General features: G+C 37.6%; 1 protein-coding gene across 4 annotated transcripts in view; it reads left to right on the top strand.

Moving 5' to 3' along the window:
* KLHL13 (kelch like family member 13) overlaps positions 1-26,686 on the top strand; it is a 204,619-nt gene that overhangs the window by 66,485 nt on the left and 111,448 nt on the right. For 3 of the 4 annotated variants that reach the window (XM_035007608.1, XM_035007598.1, XM_035007605.1), the window contains exon 2: positions 18,407-18,480. In XM_035007608.1, coding sequence (XP_034863499.1) covers positions 18,431-18,480 — 50 coding nt within the window. In that variant the 5' untranslated portion in view covers positions 18,407-18,430. Of the gene's footprint in view, positions 1-17,553; positions 18,481-26,686 lie in introns of those variants that run through there. The other variant, XM_035007617.1, reaches the window with a different exon arrangement.

Here is a 26,686-nt window from a genome sequence, read left to right as displayed (position 1 = left end):
TTCATGCTCTACCAACTGAGCCAGCCAGCCGCCCCCTACTTTTCTTGATAATGTCCTTTGGTACCGAAAAGTTTTTAATTTTTTCCCACTGGTTTTGTTTTTAATTTTTTCTGTATTCATTTTTAAAAAATTTTAATTGAAATATAGTTGACATACAATATTATATTAGTTTCAGGTATACAATACAGTGTTTGATAATTATGTACATTAACACATGCTCCCCACCATAAGTGTAGTTACCATCTGTCACCATACAATGTTATTACAATAGTATTGATGATATTCTCTATGCTATACTTTTCATCCCTTGACTTCTTTATTTTATAACCGGAAGTTTGTACCTCTTGATCCCCTTCACCTATTTAACTCATCCCCCCATACCCCTCCCCTCTGGCAGCCACCAGTTCTCTGTATTTATAAGTCTGTTTCAATTTCTTTTGTGTTTGTTTTGGTTTTTAGATTTTGTGTGTAAGTGAAATTATATGGCATTTTTCTCTGTTTCACTGATTTCATTCCTTTTTATGGTTAATATTCCATTGTGTATATATACCACATCTTTCTCTCTCTCTCTTTTTTAAAAATTTTGTTTATTTATTTGAGAGAGAGAGAGTGAGCGAGAGAGAGAGAACACAAGCCAGGGGGGGAGAGGCAAAGGGAGAGGGAGAAGCAGACTCCCCACTGAGCAGGGAGCCCGATGTGGGACTTGATCTCAGGACCCCGGGATCATGACCTGAGCCAAAGGCAGATGCCTAACCGACTGAGCCACCCAGGCATCCCCTACCACATCTTTTTTATCCATTCATCTATTAAAGGACAGTTAGATTGCTTCCATGTCTTGGCTATTGTAAATAATGCTGCAGTAAACAAAGAGTGCATATGTATCTGTTTGAATTAGTGTTTTTGTTTTCTTTGGGTAAATACCCAGTAGTGGAATTAATGGATCTATGGTATTTCCATTTTTAAATTTTTGAGGAACCTCCATACTGTGTTCTGTGGTGGCTGTAACAATTTACATTCCCACCAGCAGTGCACAAGAGCTACCCCCTCTTCTCTGCATCCTCACTAACACTTCTTGTCTTTTTGATTTTAGCCATTCTGACTGGTGTGAGGGGTTACTTCATTGTGGGTTTGATTTGCATTTCCCTGATGGTTAGTGATGTTGAGCATCTTTTCACGAGTCTGTTGGCCATCTGTATGTCTTCTTTGGAAAAATGTTTCTTTAGGTCATCTGCTCATTTTGAATTGGATTGGGTTTTTTTTTGTTTGTTTGTTTCTTTTGGTGTTGAGTTGTTAGGGTTTTTAAATTCATTTTGGATATTAACCCCTTATTGGTATGTCAGTTGCAAATATCTGCTCCTATTCAGTAGGTTGCCTTTTCATTTTTCTGATGGTTTCCTGTGCTGGACAAAAGCTTTTTAGTTGGATGTAGTCCCAATTAGTTATTTTTGCTTTTGTTTCCCTTGTCTGAGGAGACAAATCCAGAAAGATATTGCTAAGACAGATGTCTAAAAGTTTACTATCTGTATTTTCTTTTAAGAGTTTTATGGTTTCGGGGCATCTGGGTGGTTCAGTAGGTTAAACATCTGCCTTTAGCTCAGGTCATGATCCCAGAGTCCTGGGATCGAGTGCCACGGCAGGCTCCCTGCTCAGTGGGGAGCCTGCTTCTCCGTCTCCTGCTTCCCCTGCTTGGGCTCACTCTCTCTGTCAAATAAATAAATAAATAAATAAATAAATAAATAAATAAATAAATAAATAAACATCTTAAAAAAAAAAACTTTTATGGTTTCGGGTCTTACATTTAGGTCCTTAATCCATTTTGAATTTATTTTTGTATATGGTATAAGAAAGTGGTCCAGTACCATTCTTTTGCATGTAGTTATCCAGCTTTTCCAACACCATTTATTGAAAATACCATCTATTTCCCATGGTATATGCTTGCCTTCTCTCATTGATTAATTGATCATATAAGCATGGATTTGTTCCTGGGCTCTGTCTTCTGTTTCATTGATCTCTGTGTCCATTTTTTGGCCAGTACCATACTGTTTTGCTTACTGTAGCTTTGTAATATAGTTTAAAATTTGGGATTGTGATACTTCCAGCTTTGTTCTTTCTCAAAATTACTTTGGCTATTTGGGGTCTTTTGTGGTTCTATGTGAATTTTAGGTTTATTTCTTTTAGTTCTGTGAAAAATACTATTGGTATTTTGATAGGTATTGCATTGAATTGGTAGATTGTTTTGTGTAGTATGGACATTTAAAAATATTAATTCTTCTAATCCATGAGCAAGTTATTATCTTTCCATTTCTTTGTGTCATCTCTAGGTTCTTTTTCATCATTGTTCTAGTTTTTAGGGTACAGGTATTTCACCTCTTTGGTTAAATTTATTTGTAGGTGGGACGCCTGGGTGGCTCAGATGGTTAAGCATCTGCCTTCGGCTCAGGTCATGATCCCAGGGTCCTGGGATCGAGCCCCACATCAGGCTCTGTGCTCAGCAGGGAGCCTGCTTCTCCCTCTCCCTCTGCCTGCCTGTCTGCCTACTTGTGATCTCTCTCTCTCTCTCTCTGTCAAATAAATAAATAAAATCTTAAAAAAAAATTTATTTGTAGGTATTTTATTCTTTATATGCAATTTTAAATGGGATTGTTTTCTTAATTTCTCTTCCTGTGATTTCGTTATTAGTATATAGAAATGCAGCAGATTTCTGTATATTAATTTTGTATTCTGCAACATTACTGAATTCATTTATTAGTTCTGAGAGTTTTTTGGTGGAGTCTTTATGGTTTTCTGTATACAGTATCATGTCACCTTCAAATAGTGACAGTTTTACTTCTTCCTTACCAATTTGGATGACTTTTGCTTATTTTTCTTGTCTAATTGCTGTGGCTAGGACTTCCAGTACTATGTAGATAAAAGTGAAAATGGACATCCTTATCTTGTTCCTGATCTTAGAAGAAAAGCTTTCACCTTTTCACCATTGAGTATGATCTTAGCTCTGGGTTTATCATATATGGCCTTTATTATGTTGAGATATGTTCACTGTAAACCTCTTTGTTGAGATTTTATCCTGAATGGATGTTGAATTTTGTCTAGTGTTTTTTCTGCATCTTTTGAGATGATGATATGATTTTTATCTCTCATTTTGTTAATATGGGTATCACATTGATTGATTTGTGGATATTGAATCATCCTTGCATCCCTGAGATAAATCCCACTTGATCATGATGAATAATCTTTTTAGTGTGTTGTTAAATTCAGTTTGCTAATATTTTGCTGAGGATTTTTACATCTGTGTTCATCACAAATATAGGTCTATAATTTTTCTTTTAGTATCTTTGGTTTTGGTATCAGAGAAATGGTGACCTCATGAACTGAACTTGGAAGAATTCCTTCCTCTCTCTTTTAGAATAGTTTGAGAATAGGTATTAACTCTTTTTTTAAGTAGGCACCACACCCAGCATAGAGCCCAGTGCGGGGCTTGAACTCACAACCCTGAAATCAAGACCTGAACTGAAATCAAGAGTCGGATGCTTAACTGAATGAGCCACCTAGGCGCCCCTATATTTATTCTTTTTAAAATGTTTGGTAGAATTTATTTGTGAAGCCATCTGTTCTTGGTTTTTGGTTTGTTGGGAGGTTTTTGATTACCAATTCAATTTTGTTACTAGTAATTGGTTTGTTCAGATATTCTGTTTCTTCCTGATTTAGTCTTGGAAGATGTGTGTTTGTAGGAATTTATCCATTTCTTCTAAGTTGTCCAGTTTGTTGGTGTATACTTTTTCTTAGTAGTTTCTTACAGTCCTTTGTATTTTTGTGGTGTTGGTTATCACTTCTCTTTCATTTCTGAGTTTATTTATTTGAGTCCTTGTTTTTTTTCTTGAGACTGGCTAAATGTTTATCAATTTTGGGGTGCCTGGGTGGCTCAGTTGGTTAAGCGTCTGCCTTCGGCTCAGGTCATGATCCCAGGGTCCTGGGATCAAGCCCCACATTGGGCTCCCTGCTTGGTGGGCAGTCTGCTTCTTCCTCTCCCTCTGCCTGCCGCTCTGCCTACTTGTGCTCTCTCTCTGTCAAGTAAATAAACAAAATCTTTATAAATAAATAAATAAATGTTTATCAATTTTATTTGTCTTTTTAAAGAAAGAGCTCATAGTTTCATTGATTTTTTTTTTTAGTCTGTATTTCATCCATTTCCACCCTGATCTTTATTATTTCTCTCCTTCTCACTTGGGCTTTTTAACCCCCTTCTTTTTCTAGTTTCTTTAGGTGTAAGTTAGATTATTTGAAATTTTACTCGTTTCTTGAGGTAGGTCTGTATCACTATAAACTTTCCTCTTGGAATTGCTTTTGCTATATCCCAAAGGTTTTGAACTGTTGTGTTTTCATTTCACTTTATTTTTTGATTTCCTCTTTGATTTCTTTTTGGGCCCGTCTGTTTAGTAGCATGTTGTTTAACCTCTTTTAATCTCTGCAAGGTTGTTCATGCTGCTATGGTCAGAAAAGGTGCTTGATATCATTTTAGTCTTAAGAAAAGATGCTTGATATGATTTCAGTCTTCTTAAATTTATTGGGACTTGTTTTGTGGCCTAACATGTGATCTGTCTTGGAGAATGTTCCATGTACACTTGAAAAGAATATATATTCTGCTGTTTTGGGATGGATTATTCTGTATATATCTGTTAAATCCATCTGGTCTAACGTGTCATTCAAAGCTACTCTTTCTAGGGGCACCTGGGTGGCTCTATTGGTTAAGCATCCAACTCTTGATTTTAGCTGAGGTCATGATCCCAGGGTCATGAGATTGAGCCCTGTGTCAGGCTCCTTCCAGGGCGTGGAGCCTGCTTAAGATTCTCTCTCCCCCTCTCCCTCTGCCCCTCCACCCCACACTGGCACACTCTCTCTAAAATGAAAAAAAAAAAAAAAAAAAAGCTACTCCTTCCTTATTGATTTTCTGTCTGATCTATCCACTGATGTAAGTGGGGTTTAAAGTCCCCTACTGTTATAGTATTACTGTAAATTTCTTTCTGTATGTCTGTTAATATTTTCCTCATATATTTAGGTATTCCTATGTTAGGTATATAGATACTTAGATTGTTATAGCCTCTGTTGGGTTGATCCCTTTCTAATTATGTAATGCCCTTCTTTCTTATTACAGTCTTTGTTTTAACATCTATTTTATCTGAAAGAAGTATGGGTACTCTAGCTTGTTTTTTCTCACTTCCTTTTGCATAGAATATCTTTTATTATCCCTTCACTTTCAGTCTGTATGTGTTTTTAGGTCTGAAGTGAATCCACTTGTAGGCAGCATATAGATGGGTCCTGTGTTTTCATCCATTCAGTCACCCTGTGTCTTTTGATTATAGCATTTACTCCATTTACACTTAAAGTAATTATTGATAGGTATGTACTTATTGCCTTTTTGGTAGTTTTTGTAGTTTTCTGTTCCCTCTTCTCTTGCTCTCTTACCTTGTAATTTGATGCCTTTCTTTAGTGTTGTGCTTGGATTTCTTTCTCTATTTTTTTGTGTATATCTTATAGGTTTTTGTTTTGTGGTTACCATGAGGTTCATATGTAACATCCTATGTATATAGCAGTCTATATTAAGTTGATGGTCATTTAAATTTGAACACATTCTAAAAGCACTACATTTATATTCCCCCCTTCACGTTTTATGTACATGATGTCATGTTTTACATCTTTTCATTTTGTATATCCCTTAACTAATTTTTTTTAGAAGATTTTATTTATTTATTTGACAGAGAGAGACACAGCAAGAGAAGGAACACAAGCAGGGGGAGTGGGAGAGGGAGAAGCAGGCTTCCCGCAGAGCAGGGAGCCTGATGCAGGGCTCGATCCCAGGACCCTGGGATCATGACCTGAGCTGAAGGCAGATGCTTAATGACTGAGCCACCCAGGCACCCCTAATTTTTTAGATATAACTGAGTTTACTAGTTTTGTCTTTTAACCTTTATACTAGTTTATAAGGGATTTACCTACTACCTTTACTATATGTTTGCTTTTACCAGTGAATTTTTTTCCTTTCATAATTTTGTTAGTTCTAGTTATGGCCTTGATTTATTGCTCTGGAAGTACCTTCAATATTTCTTATAATGTCAGTTTAGTGTGACAAACTCCTTTAACTTTTATTTGTCTGGGAAACTCTATCTCTCCTTAAGTTCTGAATAATAACTGTGCCAAGTAGTCTTGGTAGTCCCTTTTAGCATTTTGAATATATCATTCCCCTCCCTCTTTTGGCCTATGAACTTTCTGCTGAAAAATTGGCTGATAACCTTATGGGGTTTCCCTTTATTTTATTTTATTTTATTTATTTGACGGAGAGCACAAGCAGGGGGAGTGGCAGGCAGAGGGAGAGGGAGAAGCAGGCTCCCCACTGAGCAGGGAGCCTGACATGGGTCTTGATCCCAGGACCCTGGGATCATGACCTGAGCTGAAGGCAGCCGCTTACCCAACTGAGCCAACCAGGTGCCCCTGGGGTTTCTCTTTAAGTAACTATTTTATCTTGCTGCTTTTAAGATTATTTCTTTATCTTTAATTTTTGACATTTTAATTACTACGTACCTGGGTATGGACCCTCTTGGGTTCACCTTGTTTGGGTTTCTCTGTACTTGCTGGACATGAATATCTGTTTCCTTCTCCAGGTTAGCAAAGTTTTCAGGTATTATTTCTTCAAAGAATTTTTCTGCTCCTTTCTGTCTTGTCCTTCTGAAACCTGTGAATGTTAGCACTCTTGTGTTGTTCCAGAGATCTCTTAACCTATTTTCATTTTTTAAATTCTTTTTTCCTTTTAGTGTTTAGCTTGGGTGATTTCTACTACGCTGTCTTCTGGATTGTTGATCCATTCTTCTGCTTCCTATAATCTGCTGTTGATTTCTTCTAGTGTATTGTATTCTTCAGCTCTGATTGGTTCTTTTTTATATTTTCTCTTTGTTGAAGTTCTCTCTGAGTTCATCCATTCTTCTCCCAAGTCCAGTGAGCATCTTTGTGACCATTATTTTGAGCAATCTATCAGGTAGATTGTTTATCTCCATTTTGTTTAGTTCTTTTTCTGAGGTTTTATCTTGATCTTCCTTTGGAACATACTCCCCTCTGCTTTTTTTTTTTTTTTTTAAGATTTTTTTCTTTTAATTTGACAGAGAGAGACACAGAGAGAGAGGGAACATAAGCAGGGGGAGGGGGAGGGGGAGAAGCAGGCTCCCCACTTAGCAGGGAGCCCAGTGTGAGGCTCCATCCCAGGACCCTGGCATCATGACCTGAGCTGAAGGCAGATGCTTAACGACTGAGCCACCCAGGTGCCCCCCACCTCTGTTTTTTGTCTGACTCTCTGTGTCTATTTCTATGTATTAAGTAGGTCAGCTATGTTGCCTGCTCTTGAAAGTAGTGGCCTTATATAGAAGGTGTCCTGTGGGGCCCAGTAGTGTAATCCACTGTGGTCACCTGAGCCAGACACTCTAGGGGTGTCCACCTATTTGGGATGCATGCACCCTCCTGTTTTTTTATTCTTTTTCATGCTGTTATTATTGGAATTGTTTTCTTAATTCCATTTTCCTTTTGTTTATTGCAAATGTATACAATTGATTTTGGTATATATAACCTTGCTGAACTCGTTTATTAATTCTAATAGTCTTTTACTTGGTTCCTTAGGATTTTCTTTATGCAAGCTCAACTCATCTGCTAATAGAGATAGTCTTATTACCTACCTCCTTTCTAATGTAGATGCCAGTTTTTCTTTTCCTTGAGTAATTAATTGCTCTGGCTACTTCTTCCAGCACATCGTTGAATAGAAGTGGTAAGAGCACAAGGATATCTATCCTTGTCTTGTTCCTCATATTAGAGGGAAAGAATCCAATCTTTTATTATTAACTATAACAGGGGTTGTGGGTTGCTTTTTAAAAATTGCATTAAATTAGCATTTATTTTAATACTGAGTTTTGGGCACCCTCTTAAAATCTTGAGCCTGAGGTGTAACTGCATTCACTTCAGTCTTGCACCTGCCATTTTAAAAGATTTGGGGGAGGGGTGCACCTGGCTGGCTTAGTTGATAGAGCATGCAACTCTTGATCTTGGGGTCATGAGTTCGAGCTCTATACCGTGTGTGGTATAGAGTTTACTTAAAATAAAAAAAAATTAAAGAAAAAAAGTTTTGGGGGAAATTATAAAACCTATTAAGGATTCTGAATTTGTATTGCTATGCAAGTGCCTTTATATTCTCTGTCTGTTTTAAAGAAAACAAATCTATAAATCACAGTTCATGCATTTATTGTGATGGTGAGCTTAATTTATGAAAGAAGATGCCAAGATTCAATTAGTAGGCCAATGCACAGAGAAAAATCTTTGGCTGTAGATCAAATGATAAGGCAAATCACAAATGACTCCTACTTCCACTTTTTTGATTCATCAGTGAACTATGGACCTAACTAAATCCCATAATACAACTTCCACTGTGGATATGTAACTTCCCTTCCTACCTTCTTTCATTTTGTTAAATTTGCTATACTTACCTGTTACGGCCCGGGAAAACGATTCTTTTTATCCACACCTGCATCCTGTAATCCCTTGAATCCCTTGCGCAGTAAAAATCGGGTGCCCTAATTAGTAAAGTGGAGACTTATGTTGGAAAACTCTTAGTCTGAAAGAGTTGGCTTTCTGTGGAGTTCCGACTAATGAATTGTCACTTAACAAGTCTTACCATATTTGAAAGTTACTTACTAAAAAGAGGTAAAACTCTAGTAAATGGACTACACTAATTGTGATACCAGATTTTTATTGTTGTTTTTCATTTAGTTGATTCATGTGGATTATGCCCAAATGGGATGTCAAATAGTATTGTATCTTTTTAAAAGGAAATTCTTTATCTTTTTAATTTAATGTTGAAGAATAAGATAAAACTTCAAGAAGGCAGATTACTTTTTTTTTTTTAAGATTTTATTTATTTGACAGAGAGAGAAAGACAGCGAGAGAGGGAACACAAGCAGGGGGGAGTGGGAGAGGGAAAAGCAGGCTTCCTGCTGAGTGGGGAGCCCGATGCGGGGCTCGATCCCAGGACCCCAGGATCATGACCTGAGCTGAAGGCAGATGCTTAACGACTGAGCCACCCAGGCGCCCCAAGGCAGATTACTATTAAATGCCCAATTTTTTTCTGAGATTGTGGTCTATAAATTACAGTGGTTCTTAATTAAAGAGGGTTCTTAATTCAATATAAATAACAGATCGATCATATGGGTAGAACTCAATATATTCTTCTTGGTCAGAATAACAAGTATTATATCTAGTATTTTATATAAAAATATATAAATGTGTATTATATATGAACAAGTAGACTAATGAATCTCACCTGTGTGAATTTTTCAAAAATTTCTCATAAAAATTTTGTTCAAAATATAGTCAGAGGATTCTATTCATATTAACCTAAGTTATTGAGGAATGATTAATACTTTTTAAAGAAATGCCATACTGAACTTATCACTGTGAAAGAAATACTTTTCTTTTTGTTATTGTTTAGATATTGCTTAGCATTTAAAGCATGGACTTTAGACTTCAGCTATAGATTGATTTGAAAATCAGAATCCGTCAGCTTAACGATCTCTTGTGCAAAGACAATAAAATGATTCAATCTTTACTTTGATAATACTAGAAAAATATAATGTAATAAAAACACTGCATTGCATCTAGATTTTTCAGCAGTCACTTGGAACTTGATTATTCCATTATATTGGAGATACAAGCATTTCTGTTTTCAGATCGCTTGTGAATCTCATTTTGCTTGGATAAACAGCTTTCTGGTAAGATGATTACTGTAATATAAAACCACTTAAGAATTTTGCCCTTTGGAACATTGAGGACAAATTGAATTATGGCCTGCTTGCATAGAGATGGGGAAAAACAACCTTCACCTGCTTTCTTAAATGCACCCCAAACTGGAAGCTTTAATAGATGATACCCACTTCGTTTCCTTCCTCAGTAAAATGCACAATAATTGTTTACCTTTCCTGAATTTTGGTATAGATTTCATTTGTAGGTTTCTTGTAAGCCGCCTTCTTTCTGTTTTGTTGTCTTTCTCTTGTTTGGAAGTTTTCGTAGGAGATATAGGATTTTCCATGGTGAATAGGACCCGAGAAGTGTCTTACTATCTTTTGAAGGTGAAGATGCGGGAAAGAGCAGGGTGTTGTGCAACTAATGTGTCTTTAATATGGCTGTGGATTTTCTCCAGTTTTACACACACACGCACACGCACACACACACACACGTGCATGTGCAATTGAAGTCAAACATCTTTCCTTACACTTATTCTTTCTGTTGTTATTCTTTCTTTCTGTTGTTATTCTTTCTCTCTGCCAGGCCTCTTCAGATACTTGCCTACTGGAACGCACACTTTTGTTACTGAATTTTGGGGGGGAATACTTGATGTACTGTGAACATTAAGAGACCTGTTTGTTCCATGTTGCAGGCTTCCTCCTCATCTCCCCACCGGCTGCTCTATCTTTTCAGGATGTTTATGGTGCGTTGTACCTTATAGAATTGTAACCTTGTTTTTCACTAACAGACTTAGAAACCATTTTCATATTCTTTGTGGCTTCTGAGTTTTGTGTTGGCCCTTAGAAAGACTTTATCTTTGCCTCATTAAAAATGTATATTCTTTTTATCTTTTACTGTTACAACTTTATTTTTTCATGTTTAGTTATTTATTCCATCTGTGGGATGTATATATATGGTGTAGATAGAATTTCAGTTCTCCTAACATAGCCAGTTTCCCTAAACCTATTCATTGAGAAATTCATCTTTTAATTACTGATCCTAAGTACCACATGTACTATGTAGTTAATAACCATATGCAATTGGATCTGTTTTGGGACTTGATTCTATTGATCTCTCTGTCCCCATACTGGTACCATACTGTTATAGTTACTGTGCCTTTATAGTACATTTTATTGTTTTATTTTTATTTTATTTTTTTGAGAGGGAAGGTGAAGGAGAGGGAAGGGGCAGAGAGAGAGAAAATCGTTTTTTTTAAATTTTATTATGTTAATCACCATACATCACATCATTAGTTTTTGATGTAGCGTTCCATGATTCATTGTTTGCATATAACACCCAGTGCTCCATTCAGTACGTGCCCTCTTTAATACCCATCACCAGGCTAAGCCATCCTTCCACCCCCTCCCCTCTAGAACCCTCAGTTTGTTTCGAGAGAGAGAATCTTAAGCGAGCTCCACGCCCAGCATGGAGCCCGATGTGGGGCTTGATCTCACAACCCTGAGGTCATGACCTGAGCCAAAATCAAGAGTCAGACGCTTAACCAACTGAGCCACCCAGGTGCCCTCTTTATAGCACATTTTAATATCAGCAGGGAAAGGTTGCCTCCTCCCTTATTTTTCCGCTTTAAAAAAATTTCGGATGGTTTTCATGTGTTCTCTTTTTCTGATGAGCTGAGGAATTCAACATGGAAAATATCCATCCCCTTCCACCAAAAAAATTCTGACCCTTTGCTAATTGGATTGGCATTGAGTTGAATTTTCTATATGAATTTTGAGGGAAATTTGCATCTTTGTGATTTTGAGTTTTTCTATTTGATATTTGTGTGTGTGTATTTGTATCCATGTATCCTTTTATTCATGTCCTTTATGATTTTATAAACTCCAGTAAAATTTTATTTTTTATGTCTTTCAGATTTCTTTTTAAGCTCATTCCTAGATATTTTACAGATTTTGTTGGAAGATAAGACACCTTTGTCTTTATAGAGCTGATATTCCTGTAGTGGGCATTTTACTGTATTAGTTTTCCAGTTGACTCTTCTGAACTTTGTATAGAAGCTGTGTTACCTGTAAATCATTTGTTCTTCAAGTGTCATCCATGATCTACCAGCAGCAACATCCTTTGTGAATTTCTTAGAAAAGCAAATTCTCTAGATCCATCCCACATCAACTGAATGAGAAACTCTGGGGATGAGGCCCAGCAATCTCTGTTTATCTCACCGTCGAGAGGATTCTGATACATACTCTGGTTTGTGGACCACCGATGTAAATAATGATTTTTATTTTTACTTACACATATTTCCTTTTCTCATTTCTTTTTTCTTGCAAGATGTTTGTGTAACAGTGCTTAATGAATTATGTAGAATGGACTTTGTAGAGGCTGAAACAAATTGCTAACTTCCAAAAGTAAGACTGTAGACGGGGATGGTGAGAAATGCACTATTCCTTAAGCAGGTGAATGGGGGAAACTTAGCCTGAGAGAGAGGGAGATGGAGTGAGAGAGACTGAGGATATAATTTAGCATAAGGATTTTGATGGGTAGCAGAAAGAGGTGTGCTTAAAAGTGAAACATACTACAGTGTCGCTCCTGTAGATAAGGGTGATAACATGAAACTGAAAGAAATGAAGACAGCTAAGCTTGGCAGTTGACACTTAAACAGTTGTTAGACCAAGTTCAGCCCTTTTTACAAGAGGGCAGCCACTATTAGAAAAATCAGATAGAATTGTATTAATACGAGGGGAGCAACTTGAACACGGGTAAAAAGGCCAGTTGCAGTGATAAGATGAATGAGGCCATCAGCTAATGATATGTCCCAGCGGAATTCCTGAAGCCTGAGTGACGAAATGAAAAGGGACTACCAAGGGATCAGAGCAAGAAGGAAAGAGTGGTATTATTGCAAGAATTAGCAGAACCGGGTGTGTGCTGTATGCCGTAGCAATCCAGAACAAGATGGTAGTGACCACATGGTGGTCCAGGGACAGGCCTCGGTGACTATGGAAAGGAAACCGTAATTGCTGAGGACAGTGTATCAGCCATCCTGGCATGCGGCCAGGGTAAAGGGAGAAACTTCTAGAACATGGGGAATCTAGTCTTTTTGGTAGGAGTTTAGAACAAGAAGTGGCTCTTAGACCTCTCTGGACCCCCTCGTTTCAGCACAGAACGCTGATAAGGAGGAAAACAGGCAGATGGATCACTTGCATAAGTGTTCTAAAATCAGGTACAGTTGCAGCCTTCATAATTTTTAGCGTTGCAAATTTTCTGATGGGTGCACATATGTGGGAGCATACTACCTAGTCGCAGCGGGTTTTAGATTTACTCTAGGGAAGAAAAAATCACCACCCAGTTTAACATCTAGTACGCAAGTGTCTTCGGGTGGGCCCTTTTCAGCGCCCCAGGTGGGAGGTGAGTGTGGCGTCTGGCCTGGGTGAAAGCCGAAAGAGGTGATAGCCTAACCCTCCGTGACATTTTTAAAAATTAGCTTTTGTATGACAAACTATATTCCCAAAGAATACAATTCTGTTTCTTACACGTCACTTTTTGCCGTGTCAAGATGATTCGGAATTTTTGGTGCTGCTGCTGTATATAACTTGATTGAGAAAAGTGCAATTATGGACAATTTTTCTACATTGTGCAGTTTTTCAGTTTTGCAGTGTTGAGCACTTTTCACTGATCTTTTCTGTCAGCTTTTCTTATCAGAGTGCTTGACAAAATTTTATATGAAGGCGGACGATCCTAGCCACTCTGAATTTCTTTTATGTAACATGAGGTTAGCTCATAAGCAGGGTTTACTTTACATGGTGTAAAGTTGGCTAGGCTTTTCTCAGATCTCATTATTTTTAAAGCTGTTGGTTCTCGGGCAGAGCAGGACAGAGTGAGACAGTGGATCTGAATTAAGTGCTAAGTCGTAAACTAGAATCTCTATTTGAAATAACATCTAACTATAGGATAGGTGCTTGTGAAATATTAGATTTGCGAATTACCTAACATAAATGCTTAAGAGTAAAGTTGGTTGAACTTATGCAAGTTATCTCAGCAATCCAAAGCAGTCCTGTCAGTTTTATTTCTGGTGAGCTAGGTAGGATATTTTAAGGGCAAAACCACAATTACGTCTTTGTCAGGTGTGTGCTCTTAGTAATGATTAGTTTCCCCTTTATTCACGAGAGTAGCATGGCTGTGGAGGAGTGTGTCTTTTTTAATTATAATGCATGTCTGCTTATGTTTTTGTCCTGCCTTTTTCCGTCATCTTTGCAAATGTTCTATCCACCTATCTATATTTGCTGGCCTTTGTATGTCATGTCTGGTCTGCTCATCTACACGGTCCCTACTTTAGGGGAGAGATCATGTATTATACTTTTTCGTTTCATTTTATTAAAACACTTCAAGCATACAGAAAAGCAGAGAGACCAGTATCACAACCCCTCCTATAACCACCACTTAGCTATGTGATACCGTAGCATTTTGCCTTTTTTTTTCAGACACCTGTCAAAATGTTAAATACAGGTGAAGCTCCTAGTCTGTCCCTCCTCAGTTGCATCTCTCCCTTTCTCTCCTCAGGTAACACTGTCCCCAGTTGGGAGTTTATCATTCCCATGAATATTTTAATGCTTTTTCTGTATGCATGTATGTGTATATAGTGGGTATGCGTGTACGTATATGTGTATACACACACGTATGGTCTTACGTGCTCTTGAAATTTTTATATATTATCATACTTCTTCAGTTTCCATTTTTGTGGGTTTCACCTGCCATTGTATCCCCCGTTATCAGAACAAAATAAAAAACATCTCCTTCCACCCTATATCCCCCTCCAACTACCACCTTTTTTTTTTTTTTTGCTCCTTATTAAAGCAAAACTCTTGGTAAGAGTTGTATGTACTTGTTTCCTCTCTCTCCTTTCATTCTCTCTTGAACCCATGCTCAGCAGCCATTTTCTCCACCATTCCATGTAAACCGCTCTCATCAAGGTGTCCAGTGACCCCCTTGTTACCACATCGAGTTGTCATTTCTCAATTCTTCACTTCTCAGCAGTATATGACACACTTGATTACATCTTTCTGTATGTAACACTTTATTCAGCCTTCTCGGTTACCGTACCTTCCTGATTTTCTCCTACCTCGTGGCCACTCTTTCTTATTTCTTTTGCTGGATCCCCCTTTTTTTAAATTTTGGAATAAGTTGGACAGAAGAGTCTAGAATGAAAAGTGAACATTCCTCCCAAACTTATAGTCCCTCTCACTAATAATGGATATACAGACTTTGTGCATGTGTGTTTGAATCTTATAGGTGAACCAATGCCTCAATTTAAATTGTATTTATTTGTTTTTTAATGATTTGTATTTTTTGTGTGTGCACGTCCTATTTCTCTCATTTGTTCACTGTTACTATTATGTTTTATTGTTTTTATTAATTTTGTGTGTGTAAGTTAAAATCATTAGCCCTTTGTTGTCTGTCATGTGGGGGGGGGATATTTTTTTCCTAGCTCATCAAATGCCACTTGACTTTGTGATATTTTTGAAGTACAGAGTTTTAATTTGTTTTGTACAGTCAGATTTAACAGTTTTTTTCTTTTATGGTTCCTCAATTTGGGGTCCTGCTTACCTTCTCTGCTGCATGATTATAAATAATTTCACTTGGGTTTTCTTTCGTACTGTTTCAGGGTTTCATTTTTTCCCTTTAAATCTTTGATCTATCTGGAATTTATTTAGCATCCCCTAATGTGAAGTGAAGTAGTATAAGCTTATTTATTTTTCTAAATGGCTGCCTCATTCTTCCCCAATCACTTATTTAATCATGTCTTTTCCCTTACTTGTTTGGAGGCTACCATTACCATAGAGTAATTCCCTGATGAATTTGAGTTCCTTTCAAGTTCTTGAAAGAACTTGTGTTGTTGTGTTTTTTTAAGTTTATTTATTTATTTATTTAGTAATCTCTACCCCTAACGTGGGGCTCCAACTCACGACCCTGAGATGAAGGGTCGCATGCTCTTCCCACTGAGCCAGCCAGGCACCCCCATTTATGTTTGTTTTATTTTTCAAACCACTGCAGTGGGGTTCTCTGCACCTGTGTTCAAAATACTCTCTAAAAAAAGTAATCACTGACTATAGCTGTCACATCACTTAGCTGGCATCTTACTTGGACTGGACAGAACTTGTAACAGTCGAATACCTTCCAACCACTCTTCTGTACCCACCTCCTTCCTTAGCTTTAATCTCACATTTCTCTTAGTTTCCCTCCTGCCTGCTGTCTCTCTCTTTGCTAGCTGATCTTCCTCGGTTTCTGGCACAACAGTGTTTTGGGGATTCCACCTTCTCATGGCAAATACACTTCTGAGGAATATTTCCCAATCTCTTTACTTCAGCACTTACTTAACTGGCTAAATATCCTCATATTTTCATTTCTAGCTCCAGTCTAAATCTGGGTATATATATCCAGTTTTCTGTTAGATGCTATATGGCGTGCCCTAGAGGACTTCAGTATGTCTGCACCAAACCCTTGTTCTCCTTCCTTCTGATATTTTTCCTTCTTCCCTCTACCCTGCCTCACCTGCTATCATTACCATTTCCCCCAGTTATGTAAATAGATTTTGTCTTTGACGTCACTTTATCCCTTTAATATCTACCAATAATCTGTCAGTCTGAAGTCCTCGTTTTCCCTGGCTTTTCCCATAGCTCTTGTCTGTGCTCTTATTTCATGCCTTGACTATAGAAGTGGTTTCTTAACTAGTCTCCATACTTCCAGTTTCTCTCTCTCTGATCTACCCCCACGTTGCAAGCTGTGTCAATTTTCTAATACATAGATTTGATCATATAGATTTCCTGATTGAAAAACAGCTGGTTTTAGTTAAATCTTGTGTAAATTGATCATTGTTTACATTGTTTACTTCCTCTCCCTTCCTAACTTCATTAAAATGAGACTAAAGAAATGGAAAAATTCAAAAGGACAAAGAGAACAGGAGGGGCAACATTGACAATTGCAAGGTTTAAACTGATTTTTTATTTAGTCAAAGGAAGTTAACAACTTGAGAATCTCCCCCTACACGAACTTTTGAGAGAAACCAACTAATTCTTTCCATACAACTCCTAATATTTCAAGATTTGGGGGCATCTGGTCTGCGGAAGGCAGGAATAAGTCTTGAGATTGAAAATGTGGGCTGTTCTTTGAAAGTCTTTATAGTAAATGGCTGGAGTTCCATGTCCTGTCATCTACTCCCTGCTCCTCAGGAGACCTGAGGTTTGTAATCTGGAGAATTTGAATGGGAGAGCCCCAGATTCTGAGATGCGGCAGGTAGATTAGTTGAAACCATGGGACTGAGTGAGAGTTTGAATACCTACTTTGGGGACTTCTGTGTTCTACTCTAGATGCAGTTGATGAAAAGGGGCAAGAGTTATTTATTTTCACACTCCCAGATTCCTATTGATAATCTAGATATGCTTGTTTATCTCTTGGCACATCTCCTAAAAAATTGTGTAGTCTAAAAAAAATTAAAATTTCTCAACACCTTAAAATTCTCTCACCACTTCAACATTTTTTAAAAAAGTAAGTCCAAAGGTCAGTTGATTTTGAGATGCTTAAAAAATTTTTTTTTCATTTAGGCTACTCAATTTCTTGTAATAACAGAAAATATGATTGTGTAAATAAATAAAAATGCTAAATTATCATTTGATTTCTTTTTCAGAATTCAGAATTCAGACCCAAGAAATAGAGTACTTTTTCCCCTTCTGTATCTTTTGCTCTGACCCCAAATTAAGGGACAGGAAGGGGGCAGCGGAACAATGAAGAGAACCTTTTTTCTCTGACTTAATTATCTGAGGTCTTCACATAGCTTTATAACAGCCATAATTATATGAACAAACTAAATTGCATACACTACATTTTTATCTCCCCCGTGCAATAAATTGATTGTATTAACAAGAAATATTTAAGTAAAGTATACTGGTCTGCTTCCCAGTATATTTGAAATGAATAGAACCCTTGAAATACACATCTCCAATGCAAAGCATTCACACAACTAGAAACAATGTATTAGATTTAGTTTGCTACCACCTCACCGGCTCTTTTTCCATAAAAAACCACCAACCAAACAAAAAATCAGTCCGGATCAAGAAAACAACCCCCACTACCTATTTTATGTCTTTAAGATTTCTATGCCTTTCTAGCCTTAATTTTGACCAACCACTTCTAAAACTGTGGGCCCTAATTATGGCTTTTGAGGCCTCACGTGCTCCTGGTAACTCGGGATTTAGTGCTGTCCGTGTCTCTACTTGGCACATGTTTGCCTCCACTCTTCACCTCTAACTTCTCTTGTCTCTCCCAACTTCACCCAGACTCCTCAGGTCTCCCCAGGGTTAATCCAACTTCCCATTTACTTGGTTGTTATTCTAATGATTTCACAGAAATGCAGTCAGTGCTATTTAATGAGCCACTATGGAATTTTGTAGATAATTTGACTGTTGCAGATTCAGTTCCTTCAATGTTCTCCATTTTCTTAGTTTTCATAAGCTAGAATATGGACATTGGGAACACAGACATACATTTTTGTCCTTCTGTCACAAAATATAGAAAATATTACATAGATAGCATAATTTGAAAATTCTAGTATTGATTTCTGTAGTAAATATTGACTTCTTTTCCTCCTGAACAGGTCATTATCCAAGTGTTAGAGGTGATGGATCATCTTCATAGAGGGGAATCAGTTGCTGCAATACTCCGTAACCGGTATATTTATGGAAGCAATTTACCTTATAAGTTATATAATGTCTCTCCCGCCTATTTATATACCTAACATAGTTGCTATTTGTTGAATGCCTGGAATAATATAAAATATTTACTATATGAGTGAATGTAAGAATGAGTGACAAAGAGATGGAATGAAGAGCATGTTAGTGACTGTGTGTTCGGAGCTAATGAAAAAGTAGAGAATATAATTAGACATCATAATTGGTGTAAATTGTGATCACGTGACATTCAGTAAATGGAGCTATTGACTTGATTTTTTAATTTTAAAGCATGTTAGTGAATAAATACAGGTATCCATTGCTTAAGAACAGATGTCTCAACCAAGCATTTTTTTAAAATAGTATTGTCCTGTGATGGTACATTTCTGTTATTTAAAAATCCAGTTAAAACTTTTTCAGAGAGTTATAAGAAATTCTGAACTTTCTCTGGCAACTTATGATTTTAAATTCATGGTTTAAAGAAACATAGCCTTTGCTTTGTAGGAGCAAAAGAGTATCCCTTATTCCCAGTAGTTGAATTGCATGGTTTGAGTGAATCCTTCGAAATAATATGCGGGAGTTGTCTATATCATGGCTCTGACACTTACTAGTTGTCTAGTCTTGGGCAAATTTCTTAATTGCTCAGTGCCTTAAGTTCCTCATCTATGAATTGGGGATAGTATTACCTACATCTCAGGGTTATTTTGAGGATTAAGTAAGCATCTGTGGGGTGTGGAGAGAGCTTGGCAAATAATGCATGGTATATTGGTGCTCTTATTGAAATGTAAATGTGAGATTTTAACTATTTTGAAATACAATATTGTGTTTCTGAATTCTGATATGCTTTAAAATAGGTGTGTCTTAAAAGAGTAAGAAAAGAGGGGGGAGTTTGAAGTAGGAAGGGGTCATATATGAAGTCATTGTTACTTGCCAGATACCATACTAGGGATTTTACATAATAATCCTATTACGGAAATATTATATGATGGGTGCCTGTTTGTTGGAATGTGTACTCTCATGTGGGCAAGGGGCTGTAAGGTAAACTGTTCAGAGATGCAGAAAGCAAGGAAATCCTAGCAGGAATAATGTGTGGCCATGTTGGATGAGAAGAGAGAAGAAAAGAGTAATGTGTGTGGGGGTGAATTCCTACTGGTGAGTTGAGTCTGCAGAGTCCAAGCACTGCTGAGTAGGAGGGTCTGTATCACACATTTGGAAGAGGAAAGAGTAGGAGGGCAGGATTTCCAAAGGTCAAGTCAGTGACTGAGGTAGTTATAGCATACTTGAATTTGTTTCCATTATTTTTATAGAGGTGTAATTGAGTGCAGTAAAACATACAAACACTTAAATATACATCTTTCTTTTTATAGAGATATAATTAAGTGCAATAAAATATACAAATACTTAAATATACATCACGATAGATTTTTACACAGCATACATCCAGGTAACCACGACTCAGATCAAGATATAAAACAATTCCATCCTTCCAGAGAATTACCTCTTTCCCCTTTCCAGTCTCTATCCCCTCTACCCCTACTGAAGAGAACAAGTATGCTGACTAGCATATTAGTGTTGTTTCGTCTCCTTTTTTTTTAAAAAGATTTTACTTATTTATTTGACACAGAGAGAGGGAACACAGCAGGGGGAGTGGGAGAGGGAGAAGCAGGCTTCCCACCTAGCAGGGAGCCCGATGCGGGGCTCGATCCCAGGACCCTGGGATCATGACCTGAGCCAAAGGCAGACACTTAACCAACTGAGCCACCCAGGCGCCCCCATGTTGCTTCTTCTTGAACTTTGTGTAAATGGAGTCTGACACTCTGTATGGTTTCTTTAGTTCCAAATAATGATTTTGAAATTTATCATTCCTGCCAGTATCAGTAATTGTATTTTATTGCTGTGTTGTATTCCACCCCCCCTTTTTTTTTTTTTTTGGTTTTATTTATTTATTTGACAGAGAGAGACACAGCGAGAGAGGGAACACAAGCAGGGGGAGAGGGAGAGGGAGAAGCAGGCTCCCCGCTGAGCAGGGAGCCCGATGCGGGGCTCGATCCCAGGACCCTGGGATCATGACCCGAGCTGAAGGCAGACACTTAACGACTGAGCCACCCAGGTGCCCCCCACCCCCTTTTTTAAACTATACCACAATTTGTTTATCCATTTTCTTGTTCATAGTTATTTAAGTTGCTCCATTATTCGGTTATTAGGAATAAAGCTGTTCTTGACATTTTTGTACAAATCTTTCTGTGGCTATATATAGCCACAAAATTTCCTTTGGATATGTTCCTAAAATATGAACATATATAAATTATTTATTAAATTTATTTTATTTTAATTTATTAAATTTATTTTCTGTAACATATATTAAATATGTATATATAATTTATTTAACATTAATAGACTGCCAAAGACTTTTTTTTTAAGATTTCATTTATTTATTTGAGAGAGAGAGAGCCAGAGGAGGAGCAGAGGGAAAGGGACAAGCAGACTCTGTGCTGAATGCAGAGCCTGATGCAGGGCTCGATCCCAGGCCCCTGAGATCATGACCTACACCGAAATCAAGAGTCAGACACTTAACTGACTGAGCCACCCAAGCTCCCCTTGCCAAAGACTTTTCTAAAGTGATTGTATCATTTTCTCCTCTGACCAGTGACAAGTGAGAATCCTCGCTAATTCTTGGTATTGTTAGCATTTTAATTTAATTTAATTTAATTTAATTATTTTTAAGTGGGCTCCATGCCCAAGGTGGGGCTTGAACTCACAACCCTGAGACCAAGGGTCACATGCTCTACTGACTGAGCCAGCCAGGCTTCCCTTGTTAGCCTTTTTAATTTTAGCCATTCTCTTGGGTGTGTAGTGGTTTCTCATAATGAATTTCAGTTTGCATTTTCCTCATGTGTAATGATTTTGAGAATATTTTCATCTGTTCAGGTCCTTTGCCCATTAAAAAAATTGGGTGGTTTTCTTTTTGCGTTTAAGGAGGGGTGTTTTGTTTTTTTTAAGATTTTGTTTATATATTTGACCCAGAGAGAGAGAGATAGTGAGAGAGAGAGAGCACACTCAGGGGGAGAGGGAGAAGCAGGCTCCCCGCTGATGAGGGAGCCCGGCACGGGGCTCGATCCCACCTGAGCCGAAGGCAGATGCTCAACCCACTGAGCCACCCAGGCGCCCCCATCGTTTGAGGAGTTTTTAAGCCTATTCTGAATATTTCAATATGTTGCATTATAGATACTTTCAATCTGTGCCTTGCCATCCTGTTTTTCTTATTTGTGTCTTTTGATGAGCAGAATTTTTAAAATTTTGATGAAGTTCAGTTTATCTTTTTTTCTTTTATACTCATGCTTTTTGCATCTTACCCAATAAATCTGTGCTCTCCCAAATTTTAGACTTTCTTCCTGAAGTTTTATTTTTTATTTTTTTATTTTTTAAGATTTTATTTATTTATTTGAGAGAGAGAATGAGAGACAGAGAGCATGAGAGAGAGGAGGGTCAGAGGGAGAAGCAGACTTCCTGCTGAGCAGGGAGCCTGATGTGGGACTCGATCCCGGGACTCCAGGATCATGACCTGAGCCGAAGGCAGTCGCTCAACCAACTGAGCCACCCAGGCGCCCTCTTCCTGAAGTTTTATGGTTGTAGCCCTCACATTATAAGTGCATTCTTAACCAGAAGCCAAAGAAATGAACTTATGTCTTAGATTTGACATAGAATCTGAATAATTAATAAGAACACTTTATAAAAGAAAAGCCTCTTTGTAGTTTTAATTTTAAATTAGTACCTTTGTACACGTAAGGGATCTGAATTATAACCTGAGCCATACCTCATAAGACATAAGGAACTAGTTGTATGACCCCTAGTTTATAAATCAGTGACTTGTGATTTCCTACTGTTACAAACTTTATTATAAATAAGACTCTTTTGAAAGAAACAGATAATTCTGATACTAAATAAACTGAGAGCATAAAAAATGATGGAAAACTGCCCCATTCATTTTATAATGCTGCATAATTCAGGTATCAAAATCTGAGAAAAATTTTGCTTGTTTGTGTATATATATTATAGATCAATTTTGGATTCTAAATAAAATATAAACCAAACACATTCAGGAATATATGCAAAGAATTGACCCCTTGTGACTAAGAATGTTTTATCCCAGAGTGTTAATTGTTTAATACAATGAAAGTTATATGATGCATTGTGTCAATAGATCTCATTAAAAAAATAAAATAAATGCTGAAGGGGGGCACCTGGCTGGCTCAGTCAGTAGACCACGTGACTCGATCTCGGGGTCTTGAGTTTGAACCCCACGTTGGGTGTAGAGATTACTTAAAAATAAAAATCTTAAAAAAATAAATGCTGAAAGTGTTTGAAAAAATGCAGTGCCCATTTTAAGAATAAAAATGTGAGGGGCGCCTGGCTGGCTCAGTCAAGAGAGCATGTGACTCTTGATCCCAGGGCTGTGACTTCAAACCCCATGTTGAGTGTAGAGATAACTTAAAAAAAATTTTTAAAAAATGTCAAAGAAACTTGCTCTCTTAATAAGAAAAATAATTATCTCTCTAAAACCAACAATCCAGCATGTAATATAGTAGTTCCATAAGCAGCAACAAAGATGCCTACAGTCATCATTATTTAAAATAAATTCTGGCCAGTGTCAATAAAGTAGCATAACTAACAGAAAGGAGGAGACAAAAAAAAAAGATCAAGTTTTAGAAGATAGGCTTACGTAACCTACAAAAGCTAAGACTTAAAAACAACTTCTTAGTTGATAGAATTCTAATGAGTGCTAAAAAAGTAGTGGGATATAAGGTAAAAATTAACCAATACCTTTTATTTATCCCAGAAGTAGCCATTTAAAAGGTATAATATAAAAAAAATTTACAAAAACCATAAAACAGAAGTATGTAGTAATAACCCCAACAAAAATGTCTCAGACCTATCTGAAGAAAATTGACAAATTCAAGAAAGCAGGCATACCATGATCCTGGTTTAAAAAACTAACTCCTCCCAAATTATTATATAGGTTTAACATGAATTTTTTTTTAAAGATTTTATTTATTTATTTGAGAGAGAGAGAATGAGAGACAGAGAGCACGAGAGGGAAGAGGGTCAGAGGGAGAAGCAGACCCCCTGCTGAGCAGGGAGCCCGATGCGGGACTCGATCCCGGGGCTCCAGGATCATGACCTGAGCCGAAGGCAGTCGCTTAACCAACTGAGCCACCCAGGCACCCGGTTTAACATGAATTTAAAGTGCTTATTCAAGTAAGATAATGAGTGTATTGAAGCAGTGTATCCCCATTGTGTTGCACAATGCCTGGCATGTAGTAATTGCTCATCAAAAAAATCTAACAGTTTCTCCGATTGGTATTTCAACAAACATTTACTCTGCAATTGCTAAGTGCTAACTAACCACTTTCATGTGCTAAAATATGAAAATGATGAATCTTTGTTCTCATTGAGCTTATATATATTGGAGAAAATTGCTATGAAAAATTAATAAAGCATGTAGAAAGATAATTAAGGGTTGGGGTGGCAACACAAGAGAGCATTGACCTCTTATTCATCTTAGATGTTTTTAGTCTTGTTGTCTGCCATTCAGCGTACATTTTACCCTTTCTGAAGTTTTATTCCAGTGATTCAGGAAGCTCTGCGAAAGGTCAGCCATAGGTGGCTTACTTTGCTGGGAACAGCATCTCTATCCAAACATCATCCTCACTCACACATTACAGTAATGTCTGGGAGGGCACATGGTGGTAAGAGTCACCCATTTGGTATTGTGTTGGTGGTGGGTTTTGAGGAGGTTCCTAGCTCTAATAAGGAATTCTGCAATGATGTGTAAAGCTCTGACAGTGTTTCAGTTTTCTAAAAGTACTGATGAATAAAACACAGTATAGAATACTGTCTGGTACTTGCAATACAGGAAAAAGAGTGCCGAACACTGCATAATACAGTTTCCATCCCTTTAAATAATATCATGTACCACTTACCATGCAAGGTGTTAGGGATATACCAGTGAATGATAATACATGGTTCCCTGCCTGCTAGGTAGTTATTGTAGTAGTCAGAATAAGAAATGAGGAGCGTCTGAACAAAGGTGAGGTCAGTAGAGAAGAAGAGGGGTGGGGATGGAGTTGTGAAATATTTTGGGGTAAATTTCACAGTATTTGATGTTCAGCTAGAGTCTTCACACTCTAGTCAAAGTGATCTTTTAAAATTGCTAATCTGATAATATCACCCAGATTGCCTTCTCCTGTCTCTGACTGTTGAGAATCGCACCTGTTCTTCAAGATGCAGATCAAATTCCATGCCCTACCTAATGCCTTCCTTGATGGATCCAAGCCGATGACCAGTAGTGTCTCCTTTGCCTCTGAACTGTTTTATCACATGCGGTTCTGCACTAAAGTAATTTCAGCATGTCTTTGCATTACACCATCATTAAGGGTGCTCTTTGAGAGAGTGACTAACTGTATCTAATTTGTATTTAAATCCCATATAATACAGGATTTTGTGCATAATAGGAATTCCTTAAATATTTGAGAATGTACAACACTAATAATTATTTGTTGCTGATGATTTTATTTGGTTAAATTGTTTGGGTAGTTTTGTTTCCCACAGTCAGGTCTTATAGTTAAGTAATTGAATATTAAGTGACAGTCATTAAAATTGTAAAATAGGATAATGAAATTCAATACAGAATCTAGGAATAAGCTCAGGCTTTTTTTTTTTTTTTTTTTTTTTACTGATATAATATATAATTACTTCTTTTTTTATTTTAAAGATTTTATTCATTTATTTGACAGAGAGAGACACAGCACGAGAGGGAACACAAGCAGGGGGAGTGGGAGAGGGAGAAGCAGGCTTCCCGCAGAGCAGGGAGCCCTATGCGGGGCCTGATCCCAGGACCCTGGGGATAATGACCTGAGCGGAAGGCAAACGCTTAATGACTGAGCCACCCAAGCGCCCCTATATAATTACTTCTTAATAGTGTATGATGTCAAAACGGAACACAGGGCTTTGATTCAGTTCGTTAGATATTTAAAAATATTGAGCCTTTACTCTTTGTCAAGCACTGTCCTCATCTGTAAAATTTAAGGATTGAAAGATCCCATCCTCCCTTTTAATTTTAAAAGCCTGGAATTATATCACTAAGCCTGAGCACATAGTATGTGATAAATAAACATAGGGGTTTTTTTTAAGATTTATTTTATTTTTTGGTTAAAGATTTTATTTATTTGTGTGAGAGAGAATGAGCAGAGGGGAGAGGCAGAGGGAGAGGGGAAAGCAGCTAAGCTCCCTGCTTAGCAGGGAGCCCAACTTGGGGCTCGATCCCAGGACCCCGGGATCATGACCTGAGCTGAAGGCAGACACTTAACTGACTGAGCCACCCAGGCACCCAAGATTTATTTATTTTAGAGAGAGGGAGAGAGTGCTTGTGCAGGGGGGAGGGCCAAAGGGAGAGAGAGGGAGAGTCTCAAGCAGACTCCATGCTGAGTGCAGAGCCCCATGCAGGGCTCAATCTCAAGACCCTAAGATCTCAACCTGAGCTGAAACCAAGAGTCAGATGCTTAACCGACTGCGCCATCAAGGCGCCCCAATAAACACATCTTTGATTAAGTTCAAGGATGATCAGTCATGGAAGATAAGCCCTTTTATTACTGTTTTCATAATTTGGCTTTATAAACTTCCACAAAGATATGTTTTTCTGTGCTTTTTAAGGATTGAAAACTTATGAGGACCTAGTTTTTCCTTTGCTGAAGTAAGTGAGGCAATGATGATAATAAACTCAAATTTTAGACTAGAAGATGCCTCTGAGGGTTATAATACAAGGGGGTAATACGTGCATTTCTGAGGCCACTTACATTCTATATAATGGACTTCTCTTTTGGCCCAGGTATTTTGTAGATTTGGCTTACACGTTATTATTGTCATAACATATTGCCAAACTGCATGTGCAGTTTGTCAGCATACTTCTTCCTCTCACTGAAGACTTGTGTACTTTTATACAAAGGACACGAACTTATTAGTAATGTTGCATGTTTGATCTATCTAGAGGAATTTTCCAGGCCATAGAAAGTATTACTACCCTTATTCCTCTTCCTCTACCTATGTCTTGAGTGTTGCTGTTCATAATTCTGTACATATTCTACACGTATCTTTCTGGGCAAGCTCTTCTACAGCCGTTACCTCAGTCTCAGATGATAGGCTGAAGACCT

The sequence above is a fragment of the Mirounga leonina genome, unplaced genomic scaffold, assembly GCF_011800145.1.
Source record: "Mirounga leonina isolate KUSES-001 unplaced genomic scaffold, KU_Mleo_1.0 Mir_101664, whole genome shotgun sequence".
Classification (NCBI taxonomy): Eukaryota; Metazoa; Chordata; class Mammalia; order Carnivora; family Phocidae; genus Mirounga; species Mirounga leonina.
Note: the sequence above shows the minus strand (reverse complement) of the source record. Positions and strands in the feature narration are given on the sequence as shown.